This window comes from Puntigrus tetrazona, chromosome 20, assembly GCF_018831695.1.
Source record: "Puntigrus tetrazona isolate hp1 chromosome 20, ASM1883169v1, whole genome shotgun sequence".
Lineage (NCBI taxonomy): Eukaryota > Metazoa > Chordata > Actinopteri > Cypriniformes > Cyprinidae > Puntigrus > Puntigrus tetrazona.
Window position 1 is genome coordinate 679,843 of NC_056718.1, and position 18,945 is coordinate 698,787.

The window sequence follows — 18,945 nt, forward strand, 5'->3', positions numbered from 1 at the left end:
GCAGTTCTGAAGTTTTTTGTTGTCTCTGATGCGGAGTCGAATCTCGTCCATTTTGTTCGCCAGTGACCGTACATTGGCAAGGAAAATGCTGGGTAAAGAGAGCCGATGTGGTGTTAGCTTTAGCTTAGCTCTTAGCCCTCCGCGCTTCCCCCGCCTTTGTTTACGATCGCGCCGCCGTCTTCGAGCACTTCCGCCCGGCCGGGAAGAGCGCTCAGCCTCGGTAGTTCTGACGATCTCCGGGACGAGTTGAAGGTTGCCGTTAAAACTGTCTGAAAATGATGAACCAATATCCAAAAGCTCATGTCGGGTGTACGATGTAAAGGCACTGCTGTTCTGCACGAACAGACCCGAAAAGAGCAGGTAAAATACTGCAAAACTGCAGAAACTGGAGAGACGCTGAGCCTCGCGATGTGTATGCGCCGCCATCTTGGTCAATGATCAGAGTGTGGCTAGAGTGTGGCTAGATTGTGGCTCTCAGTTCTGATATCCCTCTTTGACGGCTTACTGTGGGCAATTGTGGTCAGGAGAGTTCTGTCTCAGGCACAGTGGATATAATTTTATCCCAAGCCTCCCAAGAGTTTTTCAGCAGACATATTACAGACTACTCCAATTGCTAGGACTCTCTCCACTAGAAGTTATGTCCTCAGATGGTGCTTTTTCAGAAGTTGGTGTATGACACACCATGCAAACCCAGTTCACCACCAGGTTGTTTCAGTGGTGGAGTTTCTACAAGGGAAATTGTCCTCAGACTCCTGTCTTGGTACTTTCAGAGTCTCTGTGGCCACCAGTTTGGTGTCCCAAACTCTGATTGATGGTGTTTCTGTGGAAAGGCACCTTCCAGTCACCCACTTGAGCAGTTGAGGCCGCTTAACCAGAGGGTCTGATGGGACCCCATTTGAACCACAAGAATCAGCGCCTGTCAGGTTTCTGATTCTGAAGATAGTTTTCACATGGCTATTACTTCTCTGAGGAAAGCAGGGTAATTGCAGGCTCTGCCAGTCTTGTCATTCTGCTTAGACTTTGCCCTTGGGTTGATCAAAGTTATTTTGCAACCTTACCTTATTATCTTCAAAAAGTTACAATTTTGACCATAAATTAGGTCATTCTTAAAGCCTTCTGCTCTCCGCTGTTTATGACACTGGAACAGAAAAGACTTACTGTGTTCAGTACATGCTCTGCAGATTTACATCCACTGCACTAGCCAGTGGTGTAAGTCAGAGCAACTTTTCATATGCTATGGTTGCCACTGGATTAATAGTGTTGCATTGAGTGAGTCATGCTATTGCTCTACCCTACAAGGTGCGTGGTCAAGCTTCACCTCTGGGAGTCAAAGCTTATTCAACCAGGGGTGTTGCATCTTCAATGAGTTTAGCAAGAGGTGCACCCTTGCAAGTGTGTGTTGAGGCAGGTTGGTTCTCTCCACATACATTTGTCAGATTCTATAGCTTGGATGCCCATACTACTCTGGGCTTACATGTCCTCGAGTCAACATCCCAGAGTTGAGACTTCTTTGTTGTTTGTGCGCATACACTAAACAACACTGGGGGTTAAGACACTTCCCGCTTTTACAGTCAGGGTTTTTTACTGAACAGGGTTGCAGTCAAGTAACCAGAGACGTTTCTTTACTCCATCCAGTTTCCATCAGTGAAAAAAGTTCTCTCTGTGAATGTGCTGGTTGGTTATTTTACTGATCTAGCTAGGACAGATGGACTATTTAAATGACAGTCACATTTTTATCATTATATTTCTTATTGTTGTGTTGTAATTTCAAAGAAGAAAAACATTATACAGACTTAACCTGGAATGCTCCCAATTTTGGGACCGTCCTACGTTTATCCATCAGGCTTTCATGGCTCATATATTATGGGGTGGTGATAATATGGAGCTCATTTTAAAGCACTTTTTGAGTTTATTTAGCTTTTTAAAGATTGCGTCCTACATAGGGACTGATTATGAACTGCTTCTTGCTCACATATCCATGAAATCCATTCTGGATTGAAGCATTTCATCACTGATCTCTCTCTCATTGTGTTGTGACGTTTCCCAGCATAATGGCTGTAATTGTCAGTGAAGATGCAGTGATGCAGTGCTGATTCAGCTGACGGAGATCCCATGGCAGCATCTGATCTCTCAGCCGTCTGTTTGGGAGTTCAGAAGCGATCGGATGAGTCATCTGTGCTTTTCCTTTCGTGTGGGCTGCAGGGAAGCTCTGCTCCATATAGAATTCTTCTTTTGAGCAAGATCTGTCAGTCCTTCGGCTGATAGACGTCTGCTCTTCACACACAGGGAGTCCTTCTAATGCAGATTCTTGCACTCCTAAGTTTTCAGTCATCACTTCTTTGCTTTCGGAAGCAGCGCTGAACGTTTAAGTTTAACACATTGCCATTTATGGCAACATTGCTTTGGAAAAACGCAAATGAGCATTTCCTGCAAAAAAAAAAAACCCTATAAGTGAGATTTTATTGCACTTACAAATATTTTTAAAATATATATTGTATGTGTGTGTGTATTTATATATACATAATAAATATACATAGAACACACGCAAACAGAAACTTTTATTTTGTATGCAATTAATCGTGATGACTCATTTGACAGCAACAATTTAAAGTGAAACTTCAACCATGCTCTACAACTACGTCACTGTACCTCACTCAGATCGAAACTTGTGCGCTTGCATATTTTGCATGCTAGATGTTATTTCCGAATCGATCAGAATAAGACAGTTTCTACAAGATATTGTCAAGGTCAAGCATTCACAGCTGCTCTCACTAGGTGAGCAACAAGTTGTTGAGTTGATTAGAAACACCTACTATCAAGCAGCAGCCCTCATTCCCAGGTGTTCCACCAAGGCGACTCAGTCAGGTTCCTCCATTGCTGAGGTCGGTGGGCAGCAGGTGGTTCACGGTCCGTGTAACCGTCTGGCTGTAATAGCACATGTGTGATCCAAGAGGGCAGCAGAATCCACACACATCATTCACACGGGCCGAGAGAAATAACAGATGTCACTGTGCGTCTCACACTCTGTCAGATCTGCCTCCTCTCCCGCTCACGCTGTCTGTCTGCTCAGATCCTCCAGCGATCAATACTCGACTCACACGTCTGGGTCTTGTTCATGTGTCCAGGCCGTATAGGGCAGCACCTCATGGATCTGTCAGATTCCCACTGCGTTTTAAAATCCTCCATCAATATTTCCTGAAGAAGCTGAAATTGACTTGGAGGAAGAAGACCTTTACATCCAGGTCTTTGATGGTTCTCTGCAAAGCCCTCGACTATCCCACAGGACAAAAGGGTTTGATTTATTTAGCGTGTCTGAACCAAACCTGTTTACAGGATGCCTGTGGGGTAGTTTTTATAATAGGATTTAAAAAATTCTCAAATCCATGCCTTTAGAAAATGTAGAAGTTGTTCAAAAAACCTGAATTGCATAGAATAAAGCCTAATGCATTTTATTTTTTTGGAAAGCAATTTCGTTGTCATTCTAATTATTCTCAAGTAAACTGCAGATGATTTATTTTAATTAGGTTATAAAATAACAAAAAATACAGCTAACTAACAATAAAACTAAAACTATATGAAACCAAAAACTATATGAAGACCTATACAGACCTGAAAAAAAGTGAAAACACAAAACATGGCTAAAACTTGAGGAGTAAAAAGAAAAGGTATGATAATAAACAAAGAAAATAATATTATTTAGTGAAAATTAATTAGTGAAATCTGATTTAAAAGTTATTGCTAAATGCGTGAATTAATTAAAACAATTAAGTTCGTAATATGTTTCTGAATATTGAGAGTGATTTTGTTTTTTTTAATATGTGTTGTATCACATGACTCTGGTTAGTTTCATACATGCAATACATGTGTAACAATTTAAAGCATTTACATTTACATTTACATTTAGTCATTTTGCAGACGCTTTTATCCAATTGAGAGTACATCAAGCGATTCATTTTTTGAGAGACAAACAGACAGAGTAAAGCAAAAGAAGGAAGAAGTTGTTTGTGCTAGACACTTGCTTGTCTTGGAAAAAGCTAATGTTAATGGTTTTGCTACTTAAGTGTAAAATAGTTCGTTCATAATGTAACTTTGCAAAGAAAATGTAAACTTTTACACTAAAAGTTTTGGTTTCCCGTGTCAAATTCATGCATCCGTAGAAATAGCTTTATGGAAGTAGCAAGGAATAGGAAAATAATCAGTATCATTGCATCAGTGATGCTAAAATTAACTGTGAACAAAGCAAAAAGAAAGTGAGACAGAGATATCGCTTAATGGATGCATTCATGGGTGGATGCATGCAAACTGGAAGGAGATTAAAAGAGAGTGAGATGGATGAGAAGAATGCAAATGAAACATTTCTTTATCTCAAACTGTCACGCAGTGAATCACAAAAGCCAGTCTGGTCTGGATGGGCGGCACACACAGTCCACTCAGCCTCCACATAATGAGTGTCAGCTGTGCTGTGAACGCCGCTAAAAACACAGCTCGCCTTTTTAGTCCAGCCCTGTTCCTGCTGTCCGGCTGATTTCCCAGGAACACGTTTTATCGAAGTCCCGGGGACAGGCTGTCATTTAAGGGACTGTTGCTCTTTTCTTCTCATTGTTGTGATTGCAGCAGCTCTTTTCAGAGAGTTCTGAGAGTCTCGAACACAATATGACCGAATCACCCTGCCAGCCGTCTGATAGCTGCCAACTCTTCTTTAAGATTCCTGTTAAAACGTTAACGCCTCTAGAGATGTGCATTGCAATATGAAGATAATCTTCTCGAGGGACCTTGAAATGCTAGTAGCCAAGCTGTTCCTGCTTTCATCTGAAGTGCCGTGGGGTGTTTTGTACCTTATGTAAGAATAAAATCTCTATTTATCACCACACAAGCAGCTCCTCGGGGATTTGTAGTGACGTTCGGACAGAGAAAGACACCGCGACCCCGCAGGAACAACTCCTCCTGACCCTGGGGGTCTCAGTTAAGGGCAGTCTATGTAGAGCAGTGGGTTAAGACATGCTTTAAATAATGGCACGATGTATAATAGTAAATCACAACGTGTTCATTTAAATCAAGGGATGATTTGAGCAATAATGTAAAATAATAAAATCATTATTTTTACTTAAAGCATAACAAATTGCTAATTTATTTGCATTGATGTTACGCCTCGGGACACAAAGGCACAGCTCGATATGGATCAAGAGGCGCCAAAATGATGATGCTTGTGTGGGAAGTATCCTGTGATTTTAAAGATGTCTAAAAGAAGAAATTTGACCTAGAATGGAAAGAAGTGTATTTGTTCTGTGAGCTGAACCAGTACGTTTAATCGCGTGGCTGTATAAAACATTTGGAGATTACCTGGATCTCTGGAGGGTCAGAAAGCTCTCAGATTTCATCAACAATATCTTCATTTGTCTTCTGAAGATGAACGGAGGTCTTAGGGGTTTGGAAAGACACGAGGAAAGTAATTAATGACAGAACTTTCATTTTGGAGGGAACTAACCCTTTAAAGGACACTGTGAGATGCACTGGACAGTTTAGGATGGACAAGTAGGTAAGATAGAGGTATGACGTCCACTATAATTGCATAACTTTTGTTTTAATAATGTTCAAGCGGACATTATATAAATAAAACACATCTTGAGAGTTTATAAGGATGAAGGCAGTTAAATAGCAGTTATAATATAGTTTAAGACATGGAAGTAAAAATGCTATATAAGAGCTCTTGTTTTTATATCGCAGTATTTAAATAATATCAAGTAAGGATATTGTTGATTTTATGCAACAGTAAAAGATATTAGTTTTAGTTTAGTTGCTTTGTTTTGTTGCTGAATGATTCAGTGTTTTTGAACAAATCAGTTGAGCCATTGGTTAATACAGCCGTCACAATCGAACAAATCTTTTGAATGAATGAGTCAATGAACCACTCGTTAAAATGGGGACTTGCAGACACCTTCTGCTGATTTTTTTTTCATATTTACTTATATATTGCAATCTTAACCCAAACAAGGTACTATCTAAAAATAAATATTGAGTTTTGTTTTGTTTTTTTTACAATATTGCACGCCTCTAAGATAACTCATCATCATCACTGAAGAAATGTGTTCTTAGTTTCCTTCTTAATTATATTGTAGTTAGTTTGGTTATTGGTATTAATGCAATTGCAAAAAAAGGTACTTCAGTACACACTAGGGGACATTATTAAAAGTTTGCCCCCCGGTTATTTAAATACTTGTGTCTGAAGGGAGACATATGCATTAAGATCAGCTGCAAAAAATGACACTAAAATCTGTTTCTGATGCAAGCTGTTTGAGATTTACTGAATTCATTCAAAACAAGAATGAGTAATAAACTGTAAATGTCAGATATTTGACTATGTATCTGCATAGTGTGTAATACATCATTTGCAGCGCAGCTTTGTGATCTGCATTGCTTTCTTCTAGATCCATTTTGATGGCTGGACAGATGAATATGATTACTGGATCGACGCAGACAGCCCAGATATCCATCCTGCCGGGTGGTGCGCCAAAACCGGACACCCACTTCAGCCGCCCATCAGTGAGTACAGGCAGATTTCACACACACACACACACTTATACTTACGGATATGATGGGCAATGCGCAAGGATATATACATTTAGATATATGATATACATTTTACTCAGTACTGCAAATATCAAAGAAATATCTGCATCTGCTTAAACTTGATGATTTGTTTTATATACCGATAAAATATTGAGCAACATGCTAACATGTGCTAACACTTTAATTCATTTTTCGTGAATGCGATGCATGGAGATGATCCCGTTTAATATGTTCCAAATATTTTCCTGTAAAACGAAACAAGAAACTGACTAAGATGATATTGTTTTACGCAGTGTGTATAACGCAGAGCAAATGTGTTCCACGCAGATGTCTGGAGAACGTCCTGACGGTCTCCAACAAGAAGTTTGAGTGATTCAGACGAAATGCGCTATAATCCCGGCCCTAAATGCTGAGTTAATGGCAGCTCAACCAGCATTCTCCGTCTTCTCTAAATAGACTGCTTTAGACTCTCTAATGACAGACATGTTCCTCATCATTTCGCGGAAAATTGACGCTGGTAGAAAGAAGGAATTATGTGGGCATAAAAGAGGAAGTCCTCTTTCTTCTTCTCGTGTCAATATCTTCTATTAGCTCCAGAGGATGCTGGGAAAATGCTGTTGAACAATGAGCTTTTCTCCAGTCAGTCTTGCTGATAATCTTCTCTTCGTTCTCGTTCCCTTCCTCTGTGTCCATGGAAACGGATCGGAGCAATGTTTAGAAATCAGCAACTGGCATCAGGATGTGACCGACTTACTGAGAGAGAGAGAGAGAGAGAGAAACAAAACGAGTGTGAGAAAAGAGAGAGAAACCAGGCAAAGAGAATATATCCATCAGAGTATGTTTAGTTTTCTAAATATATATATATATATATATATATATATATATATATATATATATATATAAATATATCTCCAATATTTCCTATATATAAAATTGTTAAAAGTGCAAAGGTGTCTTGACTTATCTAGTCATAATATAATAGGTTTTTATGATAGGTTTTCATATTTTACTTGAAGATTGAAGGTGTTTGTCAACACATAAAGAGTTCAGATGTAAAATCTAAGCGCTGTCTAAAAGAGTTTTGTTATCAGGCTCCTATGTTTGGGTTTGACTTTAATGACACGGAATAAGTTCTTTTCATTGCCACTGAAGTGAAATAACTGCGTCTGTATGTTATGTTTGATTTTGTCGAATGTTCTCCACGTGTAAGCTGATGTGTTTTCTTCCTAGCTCCTCAGGACATGTTTGAGACGTCTGAGCAGGGCGGCTGTCCCACGCCAGGCTGTAGAGGAGTGGGTCACATCAAAGGAGCCCGCTACTCTGGGCACCACAGGTCAGTGTGAAGCCCGTGTGTGTTCATCTAAAAACAGGGCAGCAGGCCACTGGTTTATGATCCAGTATGCTTCGTTTCTGGTGTGATCTTAATAAGACTCACTGAAACTCAAAGACCTTCATGGCAGCCCGTCTAAAAGTCGGGTTTAACTAAAGATGTATTATGATTATGAAATCATAACGTGTCATTTTATTACATTTTAAGAGTGAATAAATTATGAAAGTTTTATGAATGCATTTAATTAGACACCATTGTAACGATACGTTTATATGGAATAATAAACAGTTGGAAGTAAAACAGATTTCTTTGGGCCTTAAATGAAAAGGTAGCTCTTTGAAGTTTAATTGTTATTAATTAACTTTACATTCATTCTCAAGGGCTATCAAACGCATAGAAATGATTTTTTTCCCCATTAATAATAAATAAATATCATATATATGATGTGTAAAAAATACTGTAATAATATTTTTGGTTATATCACGGGCCTACATCTTGCTCCGAGCTGAGTTTGACCTGTCTACTGGTCCTTCTGCAGGAACACTGCGTCTCAGATCAGCTCTCGGAGCAGTCTTCAGCTCCAGGAAAGGTGTTGCGTGTCTGTTCTCTGATGTTCCTATTTTTACAATCAGTCTGAGAAAAATCACCCAGAGGGCAAGAAACCCATACTGATCAAAGCTCATATAGAAAATATCACTTTACAGAATCAAACATGCTTCATATTTGGGAGAGCTTCTAAGAGGTTTTTTTGGGGAGCTGAACCCTTAATGTTGACTGAAATTTTAATTTGTTTATTCCCGTGACATGCAATAGATAAAATATTTAAAATATGTAATAAATATTAAAAAAAATGTATTTTGTGTTGTTATATTACTGTAGTTTTAAGAACTCAGATTGAGTAATAATGATGTATTTTACAATAAATAAAGTAAGCCTTAGTGCACATTGATTTCCAAAATATTAAACTCGCAGCACGAGCAAAATGAAATTCACTGCTTATTTTGAATCAGGTTTAATTAAAAAAACAGATCATCATAGTGCTGCGTGTCACTCTAAGACGAGTGGTTTGATTAATTCTTCTATATTTTTTTCATCAGGAAACACTGCCCTGAGCAGCGCTCAGAATAAATAATAGCTAGTACATGCATAATCTAATGCCATGACTTCAGGGATTGAAGACATTCTGCTCTTTTTTAGGCTTTAATTTGTATGCGTTAAGTGTGAATTAAGACTCTAAGACCCGTGACTGCAATGATAGCTGAAATGTTTTTATAAATTGACTGGTGTTTCAGTGCCGTGGGTTGCCCGTATTCTGATATCAACCTGAACAAGGACTCAGTTGTGCCGGATCGCCTGAGCGGAGAGATGCCGGGGAGCGGAGCGGGTCGGCCGCGCAGAGCAGAACCGAGCGCTGAGATTTCAGCTGACGCTAATGAGTGAGTGCTCGTTACTCTGATGGGATCCGCTCAAATATTTAAAGCACCCCATTGATGGAAAACCCCTCAAATAAGTTAGATGTACAGTAATGGGTGTCATGCTCCAGCGAAACCAAACCGCAGAGCTGACTGGGAAAGATGAAATATGACTCTGAGAGACTCGCACGCAGTTATTACCAAAGCTGAACGTTTATCAGTGTTCAAGAAGGCATCCCATTGCATGAAGAGCATTGAATGAGCAGATCCATGTAAATTGATTTTACGTTATGGCTTCTGAAGGACAGCAGTAAACAAAAAACGAAACATCTTTCATATTTGTGAACTATGCTAATGTGTGCACCTGACTGTATACGATGGCCCCCGTTACACATCTATACGCTGTTTATTGACTTAGTTTTAAAGGTACGGTAGCAGGAACAGGCTCTTTCGCTATGACTCCGTCTCTACAGCAGATAAGAGTGGCATTTTGTAATGCATTAAAACTAAATGACTGCCGTTATAATTAATGAAGCTGTCTTTACCCTCGAGCTGCCCCTTTAGTTGACAGACACCCTGTTTAAATCAATTTCTTATTTATTACCTCAGAGTGAGCTCATGATGTTTCTGGCCTAGTCATTTAAACGGCTCAGTATTGATAATCATGTCAGAGATGCATCCAGAGTTCACTCCCAATCTGAACACTGGGGATCGGACCCTCTGTGACTCTGTAGATGGATACAGAGGAAAGTCTGAGCACCACGCACTAAATGACTGAAGATCACACTCTACCTGGTCCAGGTGTTGCCAGATCTTTGACTGAGAGCGTGTGGCTTGGTCTGTATAGTTGCTCGAGCTTAAGTGAGAACCGTTTGTTTTGCTCATTGATATGTTCATATGTGCAACCGTACAGTCAAGGTCTGCGTTAGAAACACAAAATAAAGTTCGTTCTCCGAATCCGGCCAGCTGTTCCTGATGCATGTCTGTTTGCTGCTTGTTTCTCCTCGTTTTCAAAAGCAATTGAAGGGAAATCACTGAACCTGTCAGTAGTGGTGACACTGTCTGCACATTTATATTTGTTATATTTATATTTCGGTATATTTTCAGTGCCTCAAACACAACTCTATAAACCAATGCCTTGAGTTGTTTTAGCCTGCTAAATCTCATATATGTAGTTCACGTATAAGGCATTTGGTGCAAGAAACTTGAAAAGCAATGGAAAAGTAATATAAAATTTGACGTAAGTGTATAATATACGGCCACTCACAGTATAATCTGGAATTGTGTACTTATTTGTTCATTTTAAGGTGAGCTCAGGGAAGTGTAACACTTGCCGTTGTAAATAAATTAGCATAAATCAGCATATTTGCTCTTGATTTGCTTATCCTATCCTGTCAGGCCCTGAACGGCACACCTGTGCGGTTCCAGATAAAACGGAGGACTTTGTCACGTCTGGCCTCTTTCACACCTTCAGTGATGTGTTCATTTATCAGCGTCTCGCCTCTGTTTCTCAGCAAACCCGTCACCTCTGCCCCGTCACACCCGGAGAAACCCAGCACGGCGAGCGCTGCCATGGAAACGCCGCCAAAGAAGCCCGTCGGCACGGAGACCAAGCGAAGGTTAGGCTCCTTCACTCTCTTGGTGATTCATTTGGCATAAAAATGTTACTTTCATGTCGCTGTTCTCATTAAGGTAATAAAGTGAATTTTGTCATGCCAGCTTCCAGACACCGCCAGCATCTTTGATGGCCCCCAAAATATTTGTGGCCCTGGAGCACAAAACCAGTTTTATGATTGGTTTTGTGGTCCAGGGTCGCATATAGATTTACATTAAGAGATATACATTAAGTATACATTTATATATAGGAAATATAAGAGTATAAGATTTCTATATAATATCTATATAGAAAATATAAGTCTCAGAGTTCTATACACTCTGATGGACTTATTCTCTTTTCCTGGTTTCTCCCTCTTTTCTCACTTTTCTCACTGTTTTGTTTCTCTCTCTCAGGAAGTTCAGCTCTCAGATGATGTATAAATCTCAATTTGGAAAAAAACTGACACATTTAGTTGTATATCTGAACAAGCAATATGGCGAATGAAAGAACAGCGACTCTGCTTTTCCCTAGTGAAAAATAAATACACTAAAATGCATATGAAATACATTTGTTTCCTGCTAAGTATACTCCAGATGCTTTCATACATAAAGTCTGCTAATTTGGAACAACCTAGTTTGAGCTTAACGCGCTTTAGTTATGAAGTAGTGCTGACGTCCAACTAAAGATAGAATTAAGTATATTTGATTGTTCTACAGTGAAACTATACTTCAGGTACTCTTTAATTATGTCTGCTACGTCAGTAAATATGCTAATAGATTTGAACTATACTTAGTATGAAATAAATGGTAACACTTTATTTTTAGGTGTCCATAATTACCTAATTAGATACTTAGTAGCTGCCATTGTACTTACAATAAAATGGACTTATCATGTAAGTTATGACACTAAGTCTGTAATTATGTAGATGTAACAGGCAGCTACTGTTACACACATGTTACAGACCGAGTCTGTTACACTTAAGTACAATCTTGATACACTTTATTTTAAGTAGTGAATTTATAATTACATTATATAGAGTCTGCGACACATATGTGAAAATCTTAAGTTACATAAGTAGCTGTGTAACACACACGGTGTGTAACAGTAGCAGCCTGTTACATACTAGGTAATTACTCTGTAGTGTTACCAAATAAATGTTATTTTTACTAGGGTTAATTAAAAAAACATTTATATTTTTGTCTAATGCATTCTTATGAGCATTTGAATGTGGGTATTTTTAAAAAAAAAAATATATATATATTTTAAGGGTAAAAAGCTACAAATAAAAGATTTAGTTCGGATTGGGTTCAGATCAATGATCAAAACATAGATGGAGTCGGGTGCTTCCATCAGCACCCCCAAAGCTTCACAGTCCTGAACCGCTTCTTGGGTCAACAATGTTTGGAAACATTAGTAGGTTTTAAAAAAATTAAGTACAACAAGACAAAACCATGATGATTTTACAATTTAAATAAGAAAAAGTAATTATGTATTATAGTAATGAGAATGAAATTGTTTTTCATTGTTGTATTGAGAATGTCAGGGGAAAATGTATTGGCAGGATAATGTCACATTGCAAAAAACCTCTTACAAAGACTTAATTGCAAAAAAAATCTGGTCTGGAGCGATGCACACACACACACACACACACACAGATGTCCTTGACTCTGTCTAACAGGCTGATTCATTGTTTACTCAGAGTAAAATGATCTTTCTCAGTTGTGCTGTTGACATGCTGACCTGTTAGTCAACAAGCTTCATTTTCACCCAAACATGTTGCTGCAAACTGTTGCGATGACTTGCACAAGAAGGTCCGCGCCATTGCTCGCTGTGTCACGACGGAGATGCTTTAAACATCTCCTCTGAGTTTCTCACGTTCAGATGTTCACAAACATCCTTGAGAAATCTCTGTTTATTATACCAGAAGGATTTGCATGACGATCTTTATATTACACACAAAATATATGCAAAATCATACCTCGGCTATAAATACTTCTGAGGAATTTTGTGCAAAATAGATCAGCGCTTGCAGAATAGATGATCCAGACACACTGTGTAGTAAGCCATTCAAGTGGAACACTGGCTTTCTGCATACTGTGCAATATACGTGTTATCTAATGTCTTTTCCAGAGTGTTGTGCAGTTTTCATCTCAGAAAGAAAAACAATCGTTCTCACACGCAGAACTGTGACGCTGTAGTCTATTTGTAGTTTGCAAACTTATACACACCTCTGTTTTGAGCAGAGTTGCTGCCTGTGTGTCTCGCTCTGATGATGTTGTGTTGGTGTTCTTCTTCAGGGTTGGTCGGCCCTGTAAAGTTCGGAAGGTCGAGGAGCTGCCCCAGGAAGAGGAAGTGGAGAGCGAGGTGTCATCAGTCACCGAAACCAAAGGTAGATGTCGATATTATATTTGTGCATCATTTGGTGGACGTCAGTTTTGAGGCTTGAAATGAGAATTACAATCCAGTTTGAATGAATCAGAATCAGATTTATTTAGAAGTATGCTTACACATAATTCATCTTTGTGGTAGAAGGCTGAACAACTGCAGCAAACAATACTCAGATAGGAGAAAATAAAGACAAGTGAATAGAGAGGCATAAAGAGGGTGTTTCATGTAAAGTGCCTTAATAAATATGGTGATAGTTACTGTAATGGCAAATATTGTAATAAAATAAATGTTGAGAGTCTTATGAGTTCAGGACATGCAAAAAAATTGGTTCTACAGTGGGTCTTTGTGATTGTTGATGTGCTATATCACCATCTTAAAAAGTTTAGGTGCTGTGTTCACCTATGATTATACCTCCATTATATATTTTAGTGATATTTAGCAGCATTTTTTTTATTTTGAGCAACCAAATGGCCCAATCTTGCTTCTGCTTTAAAGACATTTACTCTATAATGTCAAGAGGGGGGCAAACCGGTTTCATATACAAACATATGTAAGGTTTGAGGAAGTACTACATTGTAAAAAGCGGTAAACTAGAAATAGGATCTAAATTAACTGGATTTATTATTCAGTGTAAAATCAAGTTGCGCTAAATACATGTATACCAAACAAAACAAATTTTTACATGCTCACGGTAACAAATGTAGATGACCGTATTGTACAGTTTGTGAAGAACGCCCTCAGAATCGAGGAGCCCTCGGAGTCTGAAGCATGAGGAACTCAATACTGTGATTCACAGATGAGCTGAAATCATTTCACTTCATCACAACTGCTCTATTTCTTTCTGTGATGACTCACTCCTTCTCTCTTCCTGCCTTCCTGTTTCTTGCTGCGTCTCTTTCCAGAAGAATCGGTCTCTCCTTCTTCCTCTGTGGCTGGTTCTCTAAAGGTTTAGTGGCAGTCACTAATGAGGAAGAGGGCTGGATCCAAACCTCAGGTTCTTTGTTCCTCGGCATAAAAGCTTTTTAACTCGGTCCGGTCACAGGCGTCAAAGAGAGTCTGAGAATAAAAGATGTGAGAACCTCAGCTTCTGTGCTCGGATGCGTCGTGGGCGTTGCGAGTGGTAATCTACCGGGGCTCAAGCCATGGATAATTGTAACGTAAGAAAAAATGATGAGGACTTTGGAAGATCTCAGAGGAGAAGTTTATTGCAGACAAAGTAGAAAGCAGAATCGCATTTTATCTTGCAACATTTTTTGCATTCATTCATTTGTCAGGTGTTTTTCTTTTAAATCACTTTCAAATGTGGAAAGCGTTTCATCCTGAGGAGGTTCTGCAATACAGATGTTTTTATATTCATAAAGAGAAGAGAGGTGAAATGCACATGAGATCATTAAAGCCCAAAAGCAATGCTGCAGTCTGAGTTTTGGTTGAGGACTACTGTAGTAATGCAGTATAGAGATGACGAGATCAGACAAGGAGTTGCATGTAAAAAGACTCGATCTTCTTGATGAATGCAAATCAGCAGGACTGGGCCGCAGGGTTTGTGGATGCGGCAGGTTGATTGACTTTGACAAGATGTTCTGAAGGATCTACCTGTGAAGCAGGACTCGGGGCAGCAGATGTCCGGTGTTAGGAGGACCTGGTGATTAATGGTGTCGTGAGCTGCTGGCGGTTTGGAGGCAGCTCCTGCAAGCCTGGGGATTGTGTGTAAGTTTAGAGTGGGTTTAAAGCAGTGGAGCTCCTCGAGCTTGATTGAGTGTTTTGGAGGAAGAGGACTGAGGGCTGATGTGATGAAGATGTATGTGTTGGCCAAAAACATTTGAACTGAACTTTCTGGGTAAACGTATGAAAATATTAATATGTGTGCACATGGGTGTATGCGTATATAAATTAAACTCATATTTTTTTCTTTTAGCACAGAATCTCAATTAGATATGGGTGAAATTTTAATTGTCATTGATTGTATTCAGTAATATTATCAATTTCACTTCACTGACACTATCGGAAAGGAACTACATTTGAACTCAATTGAGCTGGATAATGAAACTAACTTTGCAGCATCCACACTGTTAGTAAACTCAATTGAATCAACATTAGACTAAAATGAGCTCCCTAATGACACTATTATTGTCTGTAAAGCTGCTTTACAGCTAAATTGAATTTGCTTCATCTTTAATGTATTTTACATTAGCACTGTTATTTTCCAGTTTTCTAAAAGGGAAGATGCTATGAAACTCTATTGTATAAAGCTCTGTACAAATAAATGTGACTTTTGCACTGGCATCCCATCATGCACTCTGTGTTGAGAATGGAAAAGCACAGATACTCTTCCCGTAATAACACAATTATATGAAACAAACACACTGCAGAGACTGTACCTGACATCTGCACTCTCGTTGTGGCTTTATTTGTCTTTTTGAGTTTTGCTTGTGAGTTCATGCAATTTTTCATTGGAATAAACTGGAATACATTAGAGGGTGATTTAGAAATATTTGATCTAGGCCTAAAAGACTGCAAAAGCAAACACTGTATTGCCACTTAGATATCTAGATGTATTCAACAGCATGTTTTATGAATTCCCTTGAGGAAGTGCTTTTATGACAGCTAATGACATGGATAGAGCCATTATCAGAGACGATTACGGTGTTTATATAACAGGCATCAGATGGTGCCCACTGGCTATGTGCTCCACTAATTAATGTCAGAAAGTGAGCAGCCTCATAACTCTGCAGTGAATATTCAGCATCGACTTCTCTGGCTTACCACAGTGTCATTTAAAGAACTCTAAGAAACTAAAGTACAGAATGTTTTCTTAGAAGTCATGAATGCAGCTGTCACACTTGATCCAAACTCCACTAAGGGCTGTTATTAAATAGCAAAACAAAAACTGCCCAGATAGGGCAGGACATGAAAGAAGAAGGCACTAGAACTAGATGCTAGAAACCAATAGGATTAGGACCTTAGAAACTTTAGTTTGAACTCAAATGCTGAACTATAACTTAACTAGACAGGAGTGCTGGGATCCAAACAACACATTGTGCATACACAACAAGTCCCATGTTGAGGATCGGCAGTCTTAGTGGATGGCCAGGGCAGACCGTGGTGGCTGCAGTGGGTCAGGAACCCCAGTTTAGTGCCAAGTATTGTGCTGGCAGGAAAAATCACCATGACTGGCAAATCTGGAACCCCTGCAGATGGCCAGGGTAATGCTAGAGGAGAGCAGGACCTGGGCTGTGAAAGGGTGAGGGCTGGAACTGATTCTGGGACTCAGTGCCATGCCTGAACTATTTAAATATATGTCCTCTGGTTCTCCGAAACAGACATAAGAAGCATCATCCACCCTCGTTTTAACCTGCAGTCCAATCACATGTCAGAAATGCTCTTCTTTTAACGTTTTCAGAATAGCGTTTCATGCATGAGATGTTAAGACACATATGCTACATTTGACATGTTTTCTTTGGAAAAACTTTGGAAAAGCAGCGCAAGCAAATAAAAAGACCTGAAACTACTACTTTGTGACTGATATGTTATGCTTGACAGGCTTGACAAGTCTTGACTTTAAGCAGCAGAAAATAACGACCATGGTTCAAACTAAATCAATCCTGCTATTGTGCAGCTACAAAGAGAAGATGGCAATTGCCATTGTTCAGTTAAAGTTGCCTGCATCTACCTTGGCTGCTGACATGTTGAATTGCTGCCTTTCAGCCATGACTTCACATGAAACCGTTACCAAACATGCTTCTTTGGCATCCTAATGTTCAATTATATAGAACAAAGTAGATCGAGCTTTGTAAGCAGCCATATCACCAGCCCAAGACTCTTTGCCCACTGAAGCTAAGCAGGGTTGGGCTTGGTCAGTAAGTGGGAGACCTCCTAGGAAAACTAGTTTGCTGCTGGAACAGGTTTTAGTGAGGCCAGCAGGGGGTCCTCAACCTTGTCTTTGTGGGTTCTAGCTCCCCAGTGTAGTGAAGATGACACTACACTGAGACGTTGGTCCTTTAAAAATAATACTAAATCATCTGCATACAAGGACAACTTAACCTCAACTTGGCCACAAGACGGCAACGGGCTTAGACAGCAGCCCTGTCGTGTTCCTCGCTTTAATGGAAAAAAAGCATGCCGATCTGAGTTTGTAAGAATTGCTGATTTAGGAACCAAATAGAGCATTTTAATCAGCTGCATAAAATTTTCTTAAAAGCCGAATCGTTCTAACACAGAGAACATATAGCTCCATTTAATTTGGTCAAAAGCTTTCTCTGCATCCAGGGAGAGGATTGCTGTCTTAAGTTTTTTTGGCTGATTGTTATATAAAATGTTATAGACCCCGAGAATCACAAAAGGAGAACATCCCTGGAATGAACCCTTTTTGATCAGAATGAATTAATGAACCTATGTGTTTGTTTAAAAAGTCAAAATCTTAGCAATTGACTTCTGGTAACAATTAAGGTATGTTTTCTCCACTATCCTTTTTCCTCAATAGACATACCTATGCTTCATATAAAGAATCAGGGAATTTTCTTCATCTCTATAAAGTGATTTAACATACGGAGCAACAGAGGGGCCAAAACTGAAGCTGTCGCTTTATAGAATTCCACGCCATACCCATCTGGACCTGAGCTTTCCCCTTATCAAGGAAGTTAATCGCTTCCAAAACATCATCAAGACTAATTGGCTCCTCTAGTTTTTAGCACTATCGCTGATCTTTGGAAAATTCACTTTCTTGAGAAAGCCATGTTCAGCCTCACTCATCTCTGAGCAATTAGAAGAATAGAGCTGCCTATAAAATTCTGCAAAACAGTCATTAATCTCTTTAGGATGCGTTACTAAATCCCCATTACGTACTCTTATTTGATGCATGGCGTGGCCGGCCTACAGCTGACGAGCAAGAAGACAATCCGCTTTATCACTGAGTTCAAACTGTTTATGTTTAAGCTTCATTAATAAATTAGAGACATAATCACTTAAAACCGAATTATATCCATATTTTAATTTTAGAATCACGGAGAGATCAGACTGTGCTTTCGACTGTCGAAAAACAAAGGATAACCTTTAGATGGAAATTCTATCTTGGATAACCATTTATGTCTTTCCTTTTTGCAGGACAATTGAAAAGCAATAATATGTCCCCTCAAAACCACTTTCCAAGTTTTCCCAGACAAGAATATGATACTTCCCCATTGTCTTTAGACTAAGCACTGACTCAACCGATCAGGCAGGAATGAGGAAAACTGTTTTATCCATTAGCCAGCAATATTGGACCTTTGGTAAAGATAAACTTAAACTCAGCAAAACTGGGGTATGATCCAAAATTTAAATGTTATGATATTTTGACAACCCCCTGAATAGGTCAATAATGAAGTAGTTACTATGGGAGTAGGATTTGTGAATAATCTCTAACAGTGGGGTTCAATAGCCGCCACAAATCCACACAATTCATGGATTTAATTAGACTGTTTAAAACCCCAACTGATTGAACCGTAGGAGGAACTTGAGACTTGAGAATCTAAGTACCAATTAAAATCCCCAGCGATTATTAGAAGTACTGGTCTCTGGAATAAGATGGAATGGTCTCCTGAAAAAAGCCAGATCATCCATGTTGGGCCCATACACACTATCACATGTAATAGGAAAGTTATTTATATACCCAATAC

At 39.2% G+C, this 18,945-nt stretch overlaps 1 protein-coding gene across 5 annotated transcripts in view; it reads left to right on the forward strand.

Annotated features, from left to right (window-relative positions):
• l3mbtl3 (L3MBTL histone methyl-lysine binding protein 3) overlaps positions 1-18,945 on the forward strand; it is a 63,997-nt gene that overhangs the window by 29,223 nt on the left and 15,829 nt on the right. For 4 of the 5 annotated variants that reach the window (XM_043219719.1, XM_043219722.1, XM_043219724.1 and 1 more), the window contains exons 15-20: positions 6,426-6,540; positions 7,798-7,900; positions 8,436-8,486; positions 9,190-9,333; positions 10,824-10,928; positions 13,204-13,295. In XM_043219719.1, the coding sequence (XP_043075654.1) occupies positions 6,426-6,540; positions 7,798-7,900; positions 8,436-8,486; positions 9,190-9,333; positions 10,824-10,928; positions 13,204-13,295 (610 nt within the window). The remainder of the gene's footprint in view (positions 1-6,425; positions 6,541-7,797; positions 7,901-8,435; positions 8,487-9,189; positions 9,334-10,823; positions 10,929-13,203; positions 13,296-18,945) is intronic. The other variant, XM_043219720.1, reaches the window with a different exon arrangement.